The sequence below is a fragment of the Chelon labrosus genome, assembly GCF_963514085.1.
Source record: "Chelon labrosus genome assembly, chromosome: 19".
NCBI classification, from domain to species: Eukaryota; Metazoa; Chordata; class Actinopteri; order Mugiliformes; family Mugilidae; genus Chelon; species Chelon labrosus.
The window spans coordinates 13,535,792-13,548,119 of record NC_140352.1 but is presented as its reverse complement, the minus strand read 5'-3'; the positions used below and the strand labels follow the sequence as shown (position 1 = coordinate 13,548,119).

General features: G+C 41.8%; 1 protein-coding gene across 1 annotated transcript; it reads right to left on the bottom strand.

Moving 5' to 3' along the window:
- Positions 1 to 1,266: 1,266 nt before the first annotated feature.
- Positions 1,267 to 11,883, bottom strand: LOC311503955 (very long chain fatty acid elongase 6-like). Its single transcript, XM_084566881.1, has 4 exons — positions 11,590 to 11,883; positions 9,255 to 9,386; positions 7,119 to 7,270; positions 1,267 to 4,806 (listed from the first exon to the last, which is right to left on the bottom strand). The coding sequence occupies exons 1-4, from the start codon at positions 11,676 to 11,678 to the stop codon at positions 4,382 to 4,384; spliced, it is 798 nt and encodes a 265-aa protein (XP_084423007.1). The 5' UTR covers positions 11,679 to 11,883; the 3' UTR covers positions 1,267 to 4,381.
- Between the last annotated feature and the right edge of the window lie 445 nt (positions 11,884 to 12,328).

Genomic DNA, 12,328 nt, shown 5'->3' with positions numbered 1-12,328 from the left:
TTTCCTATTAGCATCATTAGCTTTCATGCTAAACTCAGATTGTCATTCAAACATAAACCTGATGGGAAGTTTGCTGCAGTAAAACACTGGATATCATCACAGAGCAGAGCCGCATCCAGGTTCAATCTGGCATCTCGCAGGGTGTCTGTCCTCCGTGTCCTCTGGGGTCACCACCCGCGGCTGCTACGCTAATTCTGCTGAGCGAGCAGAGCTTTGTCCTCTGTCAACCCGCGACCTCCCAGCAGCTCGTCTCCCAGCTGAGACCTTCGCAGAATGCGGAGGAGGCAGCTGCTTGTTACGAGTTTGAACTGTGACACTAGTTCCTCTACTTTCACCAGAGATTTAACATTATGACCACCTGTTTAATATCATGTAGGTCCTCCATTGAGACATGGACGACCTCTGGAGATGCGCTTCGGTATCTGGCACCAAGTCATGAGCGGCAGATCCTTTAAGTCCTGCTTTAAGTTGAGAGGTGGGGCCTTCATGGATCTGACTAGATGCTGGATTAGTTTCAAGATCTGGAAAATTTGGAGGCCAAGACAACACCTTGAACTTGTTGTTGATGTTCCTCAAACCGTTCCTGAACTAGGGAGCACTATCCTGCTGAAAGAGGCTATCAGGGAACACTGTTTCCATGAAAGGGTGGACATGGTCTGCAGCAATGCTTAGGTAGGTGCTATGTGTCATCATACACACCCATACATCTATGTGATATTAAAGGAAACATGATCCATCAGACCAGATCACTTTCCTCCATGTCTCCATGGTCCAGTTGTGATGATCAACTATTGTAGGAGCTTTCATCTGTGGAAAGGGGGTCAGCATGGACACACTGATTGGTCTGCAGCTACACAGCCCCATACAAAACAAACTGATCCACTGTGTGTTCTGACTCCTTTCTATCACAACCATGAACTTATTCAGCAGTTTGAGCTACAGCAGCTCATCTGTTGGCTCAGACCACATGGGTCAGCCTTCTCAATGATCGTTTGCCACGGTCCATGACCCCGTCTCTGGTTCGTCTCCTTCCTTGGAGCACTGTTGATTGATGCAGACCACTATAGACCAGGAACAACCCACAAGAGCTGCAGTTTTGTTCTGACCCAGTTCCCGAACCACCACACTTTGGTCCTTGTCAAAGTTAAATCCTTCCACTGGAACATTTTCCTCCTTCTAACAACTTTGAGGACAATATGTTCACTTGTTCTCTAATTCATCCCACCACCTGACAGGAGTCATGGTAACCAGATAATCATAGTCATTAGTCGATTTGAATTTTAGCTCATTTGGATTTGCTTATGTTGGTAGACTACAGCACTCTTTAGATGAACTCTGTTAAAGCCCAAAAGAGAAGGAGACATTAAAACATTTCGACCACATGTTTGTAATTGTTTTAGATATTATTTCATTATCCGTTTTCTGTAAATCATGTTTATTGACATCACAACTGTTTGGAGACACATTCACTCACCAAGCACTTTACAATACGACCTAATATTCTGACCAACTTGTTAACTTGCACCATGACCTCACTAATAAAGCAGAATCATCACCTTTCTGACAAAAACTGAAAATGCAGACACTGTAAAAGCAGAATTTGTGGCATTTAGCTGCTTTACGACACACAGGCTCTTCTAATAAAGTGCTTAAAGTGACTTCATGTGTTCAATTTTTGACCATGTTACAGAAAAAAAAAAGACATTTAAAATTATATCCGGGGCTTTAAATAGATTATTTCCTGGCTTGAGAGTTGATTTGAACGCTGCACAATCAATGAACCTTTGACTTTATGTCATTTTAATCATTAAACCATGATAGGAAAAAACAAACAGAAGAAAGGTTTGGCACATAAATGATCCAGAATAACAAGTCTGACAGAACAACCTCTGGTTTACTTGGCTTACATCCATCATCTAAAGGTGGTAGGCAGACTTGTCGCTACAATTTGTGAAGCAACAAATGTGAGATAAATCAGTGCGGTGCTGACAGTGATGAAGGTGAGACTAGTGCGTTTACAAATGAGATAAGGATGGCAAAATGTGTTAACATGTCATCGTACAAAAGAGCAAAAAGGACGGAGACAGTTCTTATCATCTAACGAAGTGCATCTGTGGTCAGATCAGACAGCAAGTACAGGCTCATATTCAAACATAATGAGTGGTCCCCATTCAGACCTGGTGTTAACGTGAGGGATCCGATCACAAGTGGCCAGCTTAGTAGTACAGGTGTGAACACGCTGATGGTGCATATTAAATGCAATCACTCACATTTGGATCGGATGGCTGTGAACTCACAATTTGTCTTTGGCTACAAGGGATGTTCTCATCATTCAGGAAAAAAAAACAACCACACAACCGCTATTATAAATGTTTGCCTGAAGACAAAATCAAAATGATGTCTGTTAATTAGTAACAAGAGTTTTTTTGATATGGTTTGTCCCGGGCTGCAACGACTCATCGACGTGTAACTGGGTCGGTTTGCATAGAATAAGTCAACGCATTTTCAATGTTTACTTAAAAGCCCTTACCCAAAGGTCAAAAGTGAGGAAATTCATTAACCCTTTATAGGGTGAGGAACCATATTTGGTAACTACATTTTAAATTGTGTCCCCGTACCTCTCAGTGAGGTCGAGAAGCATGTTATTTTCACGCAGCCAATCAGAGAAGATCAAGGCAACATTCTCAGGTCAAATGTGGTCTGGAAGCTCCACTGCTTCATTAGGTACCACGAAGAAGTGTGCTAATGTTGTCTAGTGTGATAATGTGTATGTTGACAAGTGTCTGAATCAGCACTTATGTTCTAATGGTCTAAATACATGTTTACATTTGCCCTAGTATTTCAATGAGTGCCCTATAAAGGGTTAAACAGAGAACCAGACACTTGAGGGATGCTGGTTGTTAACAAAGTTGTCCTGCAGAGGGCAGTAACACAAGCAGTAGCTCCAACCCGCCAGGTCACCTGAAGAAGATGACGAAGCGGTTGCACGCTTAGTAAAATTGAAACTGCCCCCTACTGTAGCTGAGCCGCTGAATATTTGGACTTTTAGAGTGAACTTAGTCTGATGGTTGGTTGGTGTCCAAAGCTGGGAAGTCCACGTTGTGTCCTCAGAACTCAGAAGTTGTTTTTGAGAACTCTAGAGCAGATGCTAATTGTTAGCATGGCAGAGCTGCTTTCCATATACCATATTTTAGTGGTTAACCAAAAGATTACTCAAGAAATAGTCGAATAGTTTGGTTCTTGTAGCTATTATCTACCTTAACTAATAAATACATTAAGAAAATCTAAGACATGTCCCCATGTCATGGCACACAAACAACAAACGGAGTTGTTTAAGGTTCTGAAACAGCAGTGTTCTACTGAGCCCCAAATAAAGTCAGCGTTTATTTGTATACAGCGCTCAAACCTGAGATCTGATCTCAAGTGTTGGCTCAAAACCCATGTTGGTTGCATGTTCCTAAAGCTGGCCGCTTGTGATCGGATCACTCAGGACGCATATTAACACCAGGTAATGACATGGTGTTAGTTTAAGAGCTGTTAGTCATTAAGTGCTTCATTCCCTTATAGTTACAGTCCTGCAGCTCATAGGTCTGCCAGGGCTAAAACAAACATAATTCTAAAGGAGCAGTCCAACATTATGGTGGCGGTGGTTAGCCTAGCTTAGCATAAAGACAGTAAAGAAGGCCACAATGCAAACCTGGCAACTAACATCACCTGTAAAGCTCACCGGTTAACATGTTGTACGTAATTTTTTTAACGGATGATAACGGAATATAAAAATAAAGTTCTGTGCGTGGATTATCTCCCATCTTGTCAAACCACCCTACCGCTGCAGGATGGATCGAACTGATGAGACGTTCAAAGAAGTCAGTTTTACAGGTGTAGGTAAGTTCCCTTCAAAGTTGTGCGCTTCCAGTCTTTAGTCTAAGCTACGCTAAGCTCAACGACTCTGAGCTTACTCTCAGAAAGAGTTCAAACAAGAATATTCCCCAATGTTTCCAATCATTTCCTCAATTAAACTAAATCAATTAGTACTTTTTTTTCTTTAAACATTTGTTAACAAATATTTGTAATAAAACTTACTGTTTTTTGATACTGGCCAAGAGTAATAGTAAGTAATAAATAATTTAAATGAAGTAAGGATTATTATCTTCTGCTCCTAACTCTTCATGAGGTCATATTAAAATGTGCTGAGTCTGAATCGGTATCATCTTCCTAAAATGCTCTAAACTCATGAGTGAATCTCAGTTTAAGCTACTGATAAAAGTCAGTGTAACAAGAAGACGACCAGTAAACTAGTTCAGACATTCACAGCCTCTCGGTGTTGGTCCTTTCTACTTATGGCACAATTTAATACGACCGCGAGCTCAGCGCAGACGAGCTACTCTGCCTTGGATCCCTTATCACTGCCTTTGAGGTAGCTGTTGTAGAAGAACGAGGCGAAAAGGATCAAGTAGCTGAGGTACATGAGGGTGCCCCACACAATGTTGTCCAGATAGGACGGGCAGCGCACCTCGTGCATCCAATAGTACACAAAGCCCAGGACGGTCAGGCCCATCACCATCTGCATGATCTGGCTGGCGGTGATGAACATGGCCAAGACACGGGGCACCCGCAGGCCGGCCGCTCTGGCCGCGTAGTACGAGTACATGATGGCGTGAACCACGTAGTTCATGGTCATGAACCAGCCGCCGCCAGCCACCTGGTCCTTGTAGGTGTACCAAGAGTAGATCAGCACGGTGATGTGGTGGTACCAGTGCAGGAAGATGAGGCGCTGCTTCCGGAGGATAATGAACATGGTGTCCCCTGAGAGAGACAGTGGAGAGGAAATCATTTACAATCACCAGAGACATTTTATTCAACTTATTCCTAATTTCTTGGAAAGAATTTAACATTAAACAGTTTTAGGAAAACTGTGAAGCTTCTTAGTCATCCTGGTCATGGATTCTCCTAGATTCGTGTGCACCACAATGCTTCACTTCTTCGTCTTCTTCTTCCTATTCTACTCATATTCTATTCATACTCTTCTTCTTCCTGTTCTTTTTCTTCTTCGTCACATTCTTCATAATCACATTCTTCTTCTTGTCTGTAGAGAACTGTTATCCACGCCAAGAAGACAACACCCATATCAATTTTCATAACAGCCCTTAGGCCTTGAAGTGCATTCACTTTCAGTTCCAGTCACAAATGAAGCAGCTTAGCTCATCCAGACAAACTTTGTGTCCAAGGCCCAAACCTGAATTTTTACTTTTGTGAGTTCTCCTTCTTGCCAACAGAAATATTCGCCAAACATAGAATTAAGTTTTGATAAAGCAAACCTACCGTATTTTTCGGACTATAAGTCGCACTTTTTTTCATGGTTTGGCTGGCCCTGCGACTTATACTCAGGTGCGACTTATATATTAAAATATATAATTTCACGTGTTCGTTATTTTCACACTGACAGCCACGAGAGGGCACTCTAGGCTTGTGTGCCAGTATCTGCTACTCCTTTTACTCCTGCGTAATAGCGGCGGTGCGCCGTCTTCCTCCGAAGTTCGCAGAGTTGCTTAGAAGTGACACAGAGGATGAAGAATTCAATGGATTTAGTGATTTGGAGAGAGATCGAGAGTTTGGTAAACTTGTTATGTTATGTTGTTTATGCTATAGTTATCTGAATAGCTGTTAACATACCAGACACCTATTCAGCCCGTTGTTCTATTGTTAGTACTATAACTTGCCTTTCAAGATGAAATGTGTTCTTGGTCTCCGATTTTATCAAATAAATTTCCCCCAAAAATGCGACTTATAGATGTTTTTTTCTTCTTCATTATGCATTTTTTAGCTGGTGCGACTTATACTCCGGAGCGACTTATAGTCCGGAAAATACGGTACATTTCTGATTTAAAAAGACTACACTGTGGGTTGGCACAGTCCATACTTAAAAAAACAAAGATGAAACAAGGGCAACTGGACTTGAGGGCTTTCTTGAAGATGTTTTATAAAAATCCATCTACTGTAAAAGGCTGGTGGGGAGTGGGGTTCACACTTTAAGAGTCTCAGGTCTTAGAGAACCATTCATTGAAGAAGGGAAGCAGGATCAAAACAGATCCCTTCAATCATAGATGACTGGTCATTAACAGACTCTAGTCATGTGAGTTTCAGGAGGGCACCACCCACAGATGTTCTTAAAGCGAAGTTTATACCTCTGTGGGATATAGACGCCATAACGTACGCACATAGCCTACACCGGCGCGAGCCATTTATCCTTGTGCAATCGTCAGTTTGGCTCGCTCTGTAAAAACGCCCCCCAAACACTAGTTGGCGCTGTGTCTTTTTTTTTTGCCAGTCGGGTTAATTTCTACTTCCTGCTTCACTTTCAACAATGGTAACTGAGGCGGAAACACTCTACTACCAAGCGGCTCAATCAAAGCTCTTGCACTCTGTGTCGCTGCGACGCGTGGTTACATTTCTGGGAAAGTGCACGTTAGTTGTGGCGCTAGGGTCTGCATTGTCGCCGGAGCCTCTGCGTCAACTTAGAAGCATAAACCGCCTATAATAACTCTAAGGAACAAGCTGAAACAAGAGCAAGGAGGGTTGCAGTGTTCCTTTAAGATGCTCCATGCAAGTCTTGAGTTTTAATTGACTGGTGAGGAGTTGGGGTTTAAATGGGGACATGTGTGGGTGAAGAAGCTACTTGGATGAAACGTCTGCAAGGAAACCAAACAAGCCCGGATCCTCTTGTTTCAGCTTAGTCCACCATGACCTGGGCGAGTGATACGCTTCCTAGACAGTCTATATCCTGCAGTTAAGTAATGTGCTGACCAGTGGGAAGGTGTTAAGACATCTATCCTGTCCGTATAAATCATGCACTAATGGAATTTTCTTGCCACTTCAGCATCTGCCTCCATTCCCCAGAGCAATCAGCACTTTCTGTCCGAGCACGAAGCTACTAGATTACCACGCAGCCACAAAGCCTCGGCTCTTAAGATAATTGCCTGCAGATAAATTTACGCAATGAAAGCATGTTAACAAATCCAGAGGCAAGAAATCTTCAAATCCATCTTTTGCAAGGCATATAGGCTCGCTGCTTTACTTTTGTGGACTTTTCAGACAGGAGAGATCGGAGGACGGCTTACCCAGCTCGGGGGCCTTGCTGACGGCGAAGGCGTAGGCCCAGAACTTAGTGACGGGGGCGCTGTAGAAACTGTTGTCACACACCGACTGCTTGAATCCGTGGTTTGAGAGGATGTGCAGCATGTAGAGTCCAGTCCTGACCGCTCCGATGATGCTGCAGAGTGAAGACATGCGACCAAACTGTTTAAAACTCAGGCTGTTTTCAGTGGCACCATTTCTCATCGAAACATCACTACAGTCGTAACTCAGTGTTACTCATCCGTGCAAGGTAAAAAAAACACTCCGAGAGTCTAGTGCAATTGTACACAGATCCAGGCTGCAGAGAGGAATTCTTCTGCTGGATCTTATCACACTACAGACATGTTTGTACAAGAAAGAGGAAGAAGGTGCAACATTTCCTATTCTACACTAACTGCACATATTAAGGAGGCTAAACAAATTTGGTATGTAAACCAAAATCCTCAGCGACTTTTTTGTAAGTACCTTTGAGAGGAAAGTCACCACGACCCCGATCAAAGTGTAGTTTAGGAGCCACACTGTTCCAAGACAGGAAGGCAACGTGTGACAAAAATTCGAGACGTCCCAACCAAGGCTATCAGGGGAGTTCGCAACATCACCAAGGTCAGCGCACAGACACAACACAACCTCTTAACACTACTGTCGTCAGAGAGTGTGAAATCAAGGACGACAAGACTCGCAAACACTTTCTACCCTCAGGCCAACAGACTCCTTAACGTTTTATTCAACACCTATATCTGCAGCACGAGGCACAGAGATCTTCCCTAAACTCAAGTTTTTAAGTTTTCAATTTCACAAATTTCTCCTGCATCTTGTTTCAGTTTATTGGTTTTGTATTTCTTTGCGTGAGGGAGAATTGCAAAATGAGAACTCTATGGTCTAAACTGCGCCACGTGACGACAAATAAACTTGATCATTTTCAACTGCTTATACCTTTCTCTGAAAACATTAAATTGAAAATGAATGGAGCAGCCGGGCTGACCTGACATGTCTACGAGTTACGAGCCATTAAGGTAGTGCCCAACTGCTCTGGGATTAAGATTAACGGGAGAGGTCGGAGCTCTACCGGCAGCCACGCCAACTGGGTCACAATCACCACTGGATGAAAAAAAAAAGCCCCTAAAACGCTCCCAGACACTTTGAATATGAAACTGGATTTGACATAAATGACATGATTCTCCAGGGTATTATTCTAATCTGGGTGCTCATATGATGGCATGTAAATACAAAATAAAACGGCTTAAATAACACAAATCTGTAATAAAGGCTTGAAGATTAAGTGTTACTTGGAGGAACTCTTGAGACACAAGAGACAACAAACCCATGCAATATATATTAGGTATGTCCTGATCAAGCTTTTTTTTTGCCTCCCGATCTGATACTGATCTTTTAATATCTACTGATCCCCTAGTACCACCTAACCAAACATCAACATTGCACAATTTACACATTTCTGTCTGACTGACTGAAAGAACAGCATGTTCAGGCGACACGATTCTGATTCCTCTTCTTCTCCCTCTCCCTCTGCCTCTAGCAAACCACAGAGAAAAAGAAGATGTTTTGATGCTACAAGGGAAGCGGTTTTGGTTCATTGCAGACCTAAAATAGATAATTACTAAAGGTTTGCCTTGGCTGAAGCTCAATCCACTCCAATCATTTTAAAAACGCCTGGATCGGCCCCGATACCGATCGGGATGTCCCTACAATACGTACCGAGTGTCGATACAAGACAGGGCTTTGTGAGGTGAACGCTCTGGACTTTACTTTGAGCACACTTCTTTAAATCCAGCGAGGCGTGTGTCGGTTCCTATTTTAAACAGTTCTGCTTGCACCCTTTTAGCTGAGATGGCCTGTTCCTCTTCACCCAGAAAGTTGTAAAATTCACAGTCAAATTACATCTGACTACTGTCAGGAAGGGAGGCAACCTGATGCAGACTAAGACTTTAAGAAGTGATTCTTATTAAATAATGTGTGATTTTTTGGTTTTAAATTCATTGTTTAATCTATAAAATGTCAAATAAAAGACTCGGTTCTGGAGCTGATGTCTTTAAATCTCCTCAAACCATTTCTTTTTCTTGATAAACTTGCCACCGTTTGACTTCTCTGTTCAGCGGACTCACCTGAAGATGGCCAGGCTGAGTGACCACAACGCTAACGGGCGACGCAGGTTCAGCTTCGGCCTCTCCCTCATGAAGTGCTGACCGGCGAACACGAGCACGGCGTACAGGCCACCGAACATGAACGACGTCCTCCTGTGGAAAAGAAGACACCCCAATAATGAACACAACCCCTTACAAGATGCCACCATGGATTACGCACTCAGGCGATAAATAACAAGAACAAACACATAAACACTAAGCTGTATCTCTAATAATAAAGGTAAAGACAGTGTCTTCATGCATTTTTTATGAATGCATGAAGAAAAACTCTGCTTATGCAAGAGCCTGTGAGTGGAGTAGGCAGCCTGTCAATGTGGCTAGGACACACTGTGCGTTCACATTATGAAAGGAATGTGGTCACAAGTAATCTAAACCATCTTCAACAGTGTTCTGAGTAATCCGGTCTTAAATGGGTGTGCCTGAACTTGGGCCTTTGACACTTTCAACATGTGTCACTTCAACATTTTTTTTTGCACTTCCTTCCTTCGTTATTTAAATTAAACTAGTGCAAAAATCCCCAGGTTTGCATATACGTCGAGCTCTATTAAGAAACGAAACCACGCAGGCTGCCAGTTCTGGGTGATGATTTAGCAACGGACACTTATAGTGTTTCATGACAGAGAAGATCGACTCCTGACAGAGAGCAGGAACAGAAAATGATTGTGAGTGACGGTGAGGTCTTGTCTTTACAGAAAGTCTGAAAGCAGACATGTGCGTGACGCTGAGGGAATACAGCAGATGACTAATCCAGATTGGGACAATGCACATTAGGATGAGTGTCGATGCTGCTGCTGCTGCTGCTGCTGCTGCTTGACCCAGTTAAAGCAACAGGGTTGTTGTTTTTTTTAAGAGTGTTCCCAGTTTGTCCTTCTGGTAGATAAATCTCACAAAGCACAAGGCTAAAACCTTAACTGATGCACAAGAACTAAAATATAAAATGAGCATGCAAGGACTGCAGCTATCTCCTTCTTTCTTTATTAATTGTGATTTTTTTGGAAAATAAAATTTTAGAAAACATTGAGCTATTCATCAGGACAACAAAAAGCCAGGGCAGCCACTAAGCTGGAACTTATCATGATGCATTTTGTTGCGGAAGGTTATCGGTAAAAAGTCTGCTAACCGCTATGCTAATTTGTTGAATGTAAAGTGCCATATGCTAACTATATTAGCATGTAGCACATGAGTGAAAGCCACTAAGCTAATTTCTAAGACTAATGCTCAAACTTTACACCAAATTGTTTTGTAAATATAAAAATGTTTCCCCGATGCGACATTAAGAGCTCACTCAGCTGTGTAGTTTATTTCCGTCTGTGCATTTTGTGGTTAATATTGTGTGAAATGGTATTTGTCTTCTGTAATAAGGATTAGAAAATGTAATTTAAAACTCTCAATTTGGGTTAACAATGAGTTTTTGAATGTTTATTGTAACATTACAGCTTTTAAAGCAACTTACAACAGAACCAAGAAGAGATGACACTTTCTTTTTAGGTTGACCTTAGTTTGACCTTAGTATTGGAATTAAAAATCTGTGTATAAATATAGTTTTGGGGATATGTATGTTGTCTGAAATGCGGGGAAAAAACTCATTTAACGCCTCATCGTTTAAAGCTTTTAGAATAAAGTTGTTTTTTGTACTGACCAGATACCTTGTTTGCATCTATGGATGTACGTTCGTTAAGCTGTTGTTCTTGAACTGTAAAAATAAAACGGCATATTGTAATGTCTCTATGTTAAGTCTATTTATTACCAGAGCATTTAAATGGTGTTGTAGGTCGATAAGCAACCTCCAAACCTTTTGCAAAAACAAGCCAGGAGGATGAATGTGATGTGGCTGCAGGTGCACATGTCGCCCTGAGCTTGGTAGAGATCTCATTTGATAAATAACTTTGCTCTGTAACAGAGGTTGAGTTAAGGTTCACTGCTGCCCTAACAAATATGCTGTTGTACAAGGTTGTTCATAAAGGATTCTCTACTCTCTCTGGCAGGAAGTTCATTGGAAATCTAGGAAGGAATTAGAGCAGTTACTCAACATTTCTTTAGATGATAACATCTGACATTCAGAGATAAGATGTTCAACTGACTTGTTCTTGCATCCTCCGGGAATTTGAACTGAGTTTTCATTAGAGTAGACCGAGCTGTGATGCATTCACGTACATTATGATGATTACAAGTATCCTCGGTTTAAAAGAGATGAGAGCCAGACAACATCCAGCCCATCAGGTCTCTACAAGTAAAATACCACATTTAACTTGTGAATTTAATTTTTTAAAGTTAAATCTATCCTCAGACTACTTGCCAGTTTTCCTGCATCCATTCCAGGGCCCGTCTTTCGTCGAAACGACGCTCGAAGTCGTACTCCGCCACCGTGTAAGTGCTCTCGTTCATCTTCCTCGAAGTTTCGGTGTGGTCCTTCTAGGAGGGAAGAAATAAGTGATCTGAAGAGGACACAGTGAGCGCTGCTCGTTTATCCACACGATACGAGCTCGGTTATCACCGGTTAAAGTCCGGGTTGGCGGGAGGATGCAGTGCCAGCAGATGTCCGTCTCCTCCGCCGGACACTTTCATCAGCGCCGCAAGCTAGGGACACGGAAACTATGGTGTTCCGGTTTGGACTTTCAAAATAAGACGCGCCATTATCGTGGAAGGATTACAGAACTAGGCCCATGGATAGAAAGTCATCTTAAACGATCACAGAGATTTTTAATTTTTTTTTTAAATCCCTTTTAACGCTCAAATCTTCTCTGTAAATAATGTATTGCATGTACTTTTTTGTATTCTCATTCCTTTATCATAGCTACTGTGTTTATACTATTTGTAGTTTATAATTTTTTTTTAAATTTATTTTACTTTTTACCTACTAGTCTGCAGGCGTCAAGTTTACATTTTAAGTTTAAAGCTTATATTTTATTTAATTCTGTTTTATTTTATTTTTTCTTTCTCAGTTATACATTTATACTTGGCTGTGTGTACTGTTTTTTTTTATTTTTTTTTACTACTGGCTACAGGTACCAAAATACATTTCACTGTGCATTGTA

Coding starts and splice junctions, on each gene's coding strand:
- LOC311503955 (XM_084566881.1), bottom strand. CDS start 11,678: ATGAACGAGAGCACTTACACGGTGGCGGAGTACGACTTCGAGCGTCGT. Junction 7,271..9,254: donor CTCAGCCTGGCCATCTTCAG/GTGAGTCCGCTG, acceptor TTCACTCTGCAG/CATCATCGGAGCGGTCAGGA. Junction 4,807..7,118: donor CAGCAAGGCCCCCGAGCTGG/GTAAGCCGTCCT, acceptor TGTCTCTCTCAG/GGGACACCATGTTCATTATC.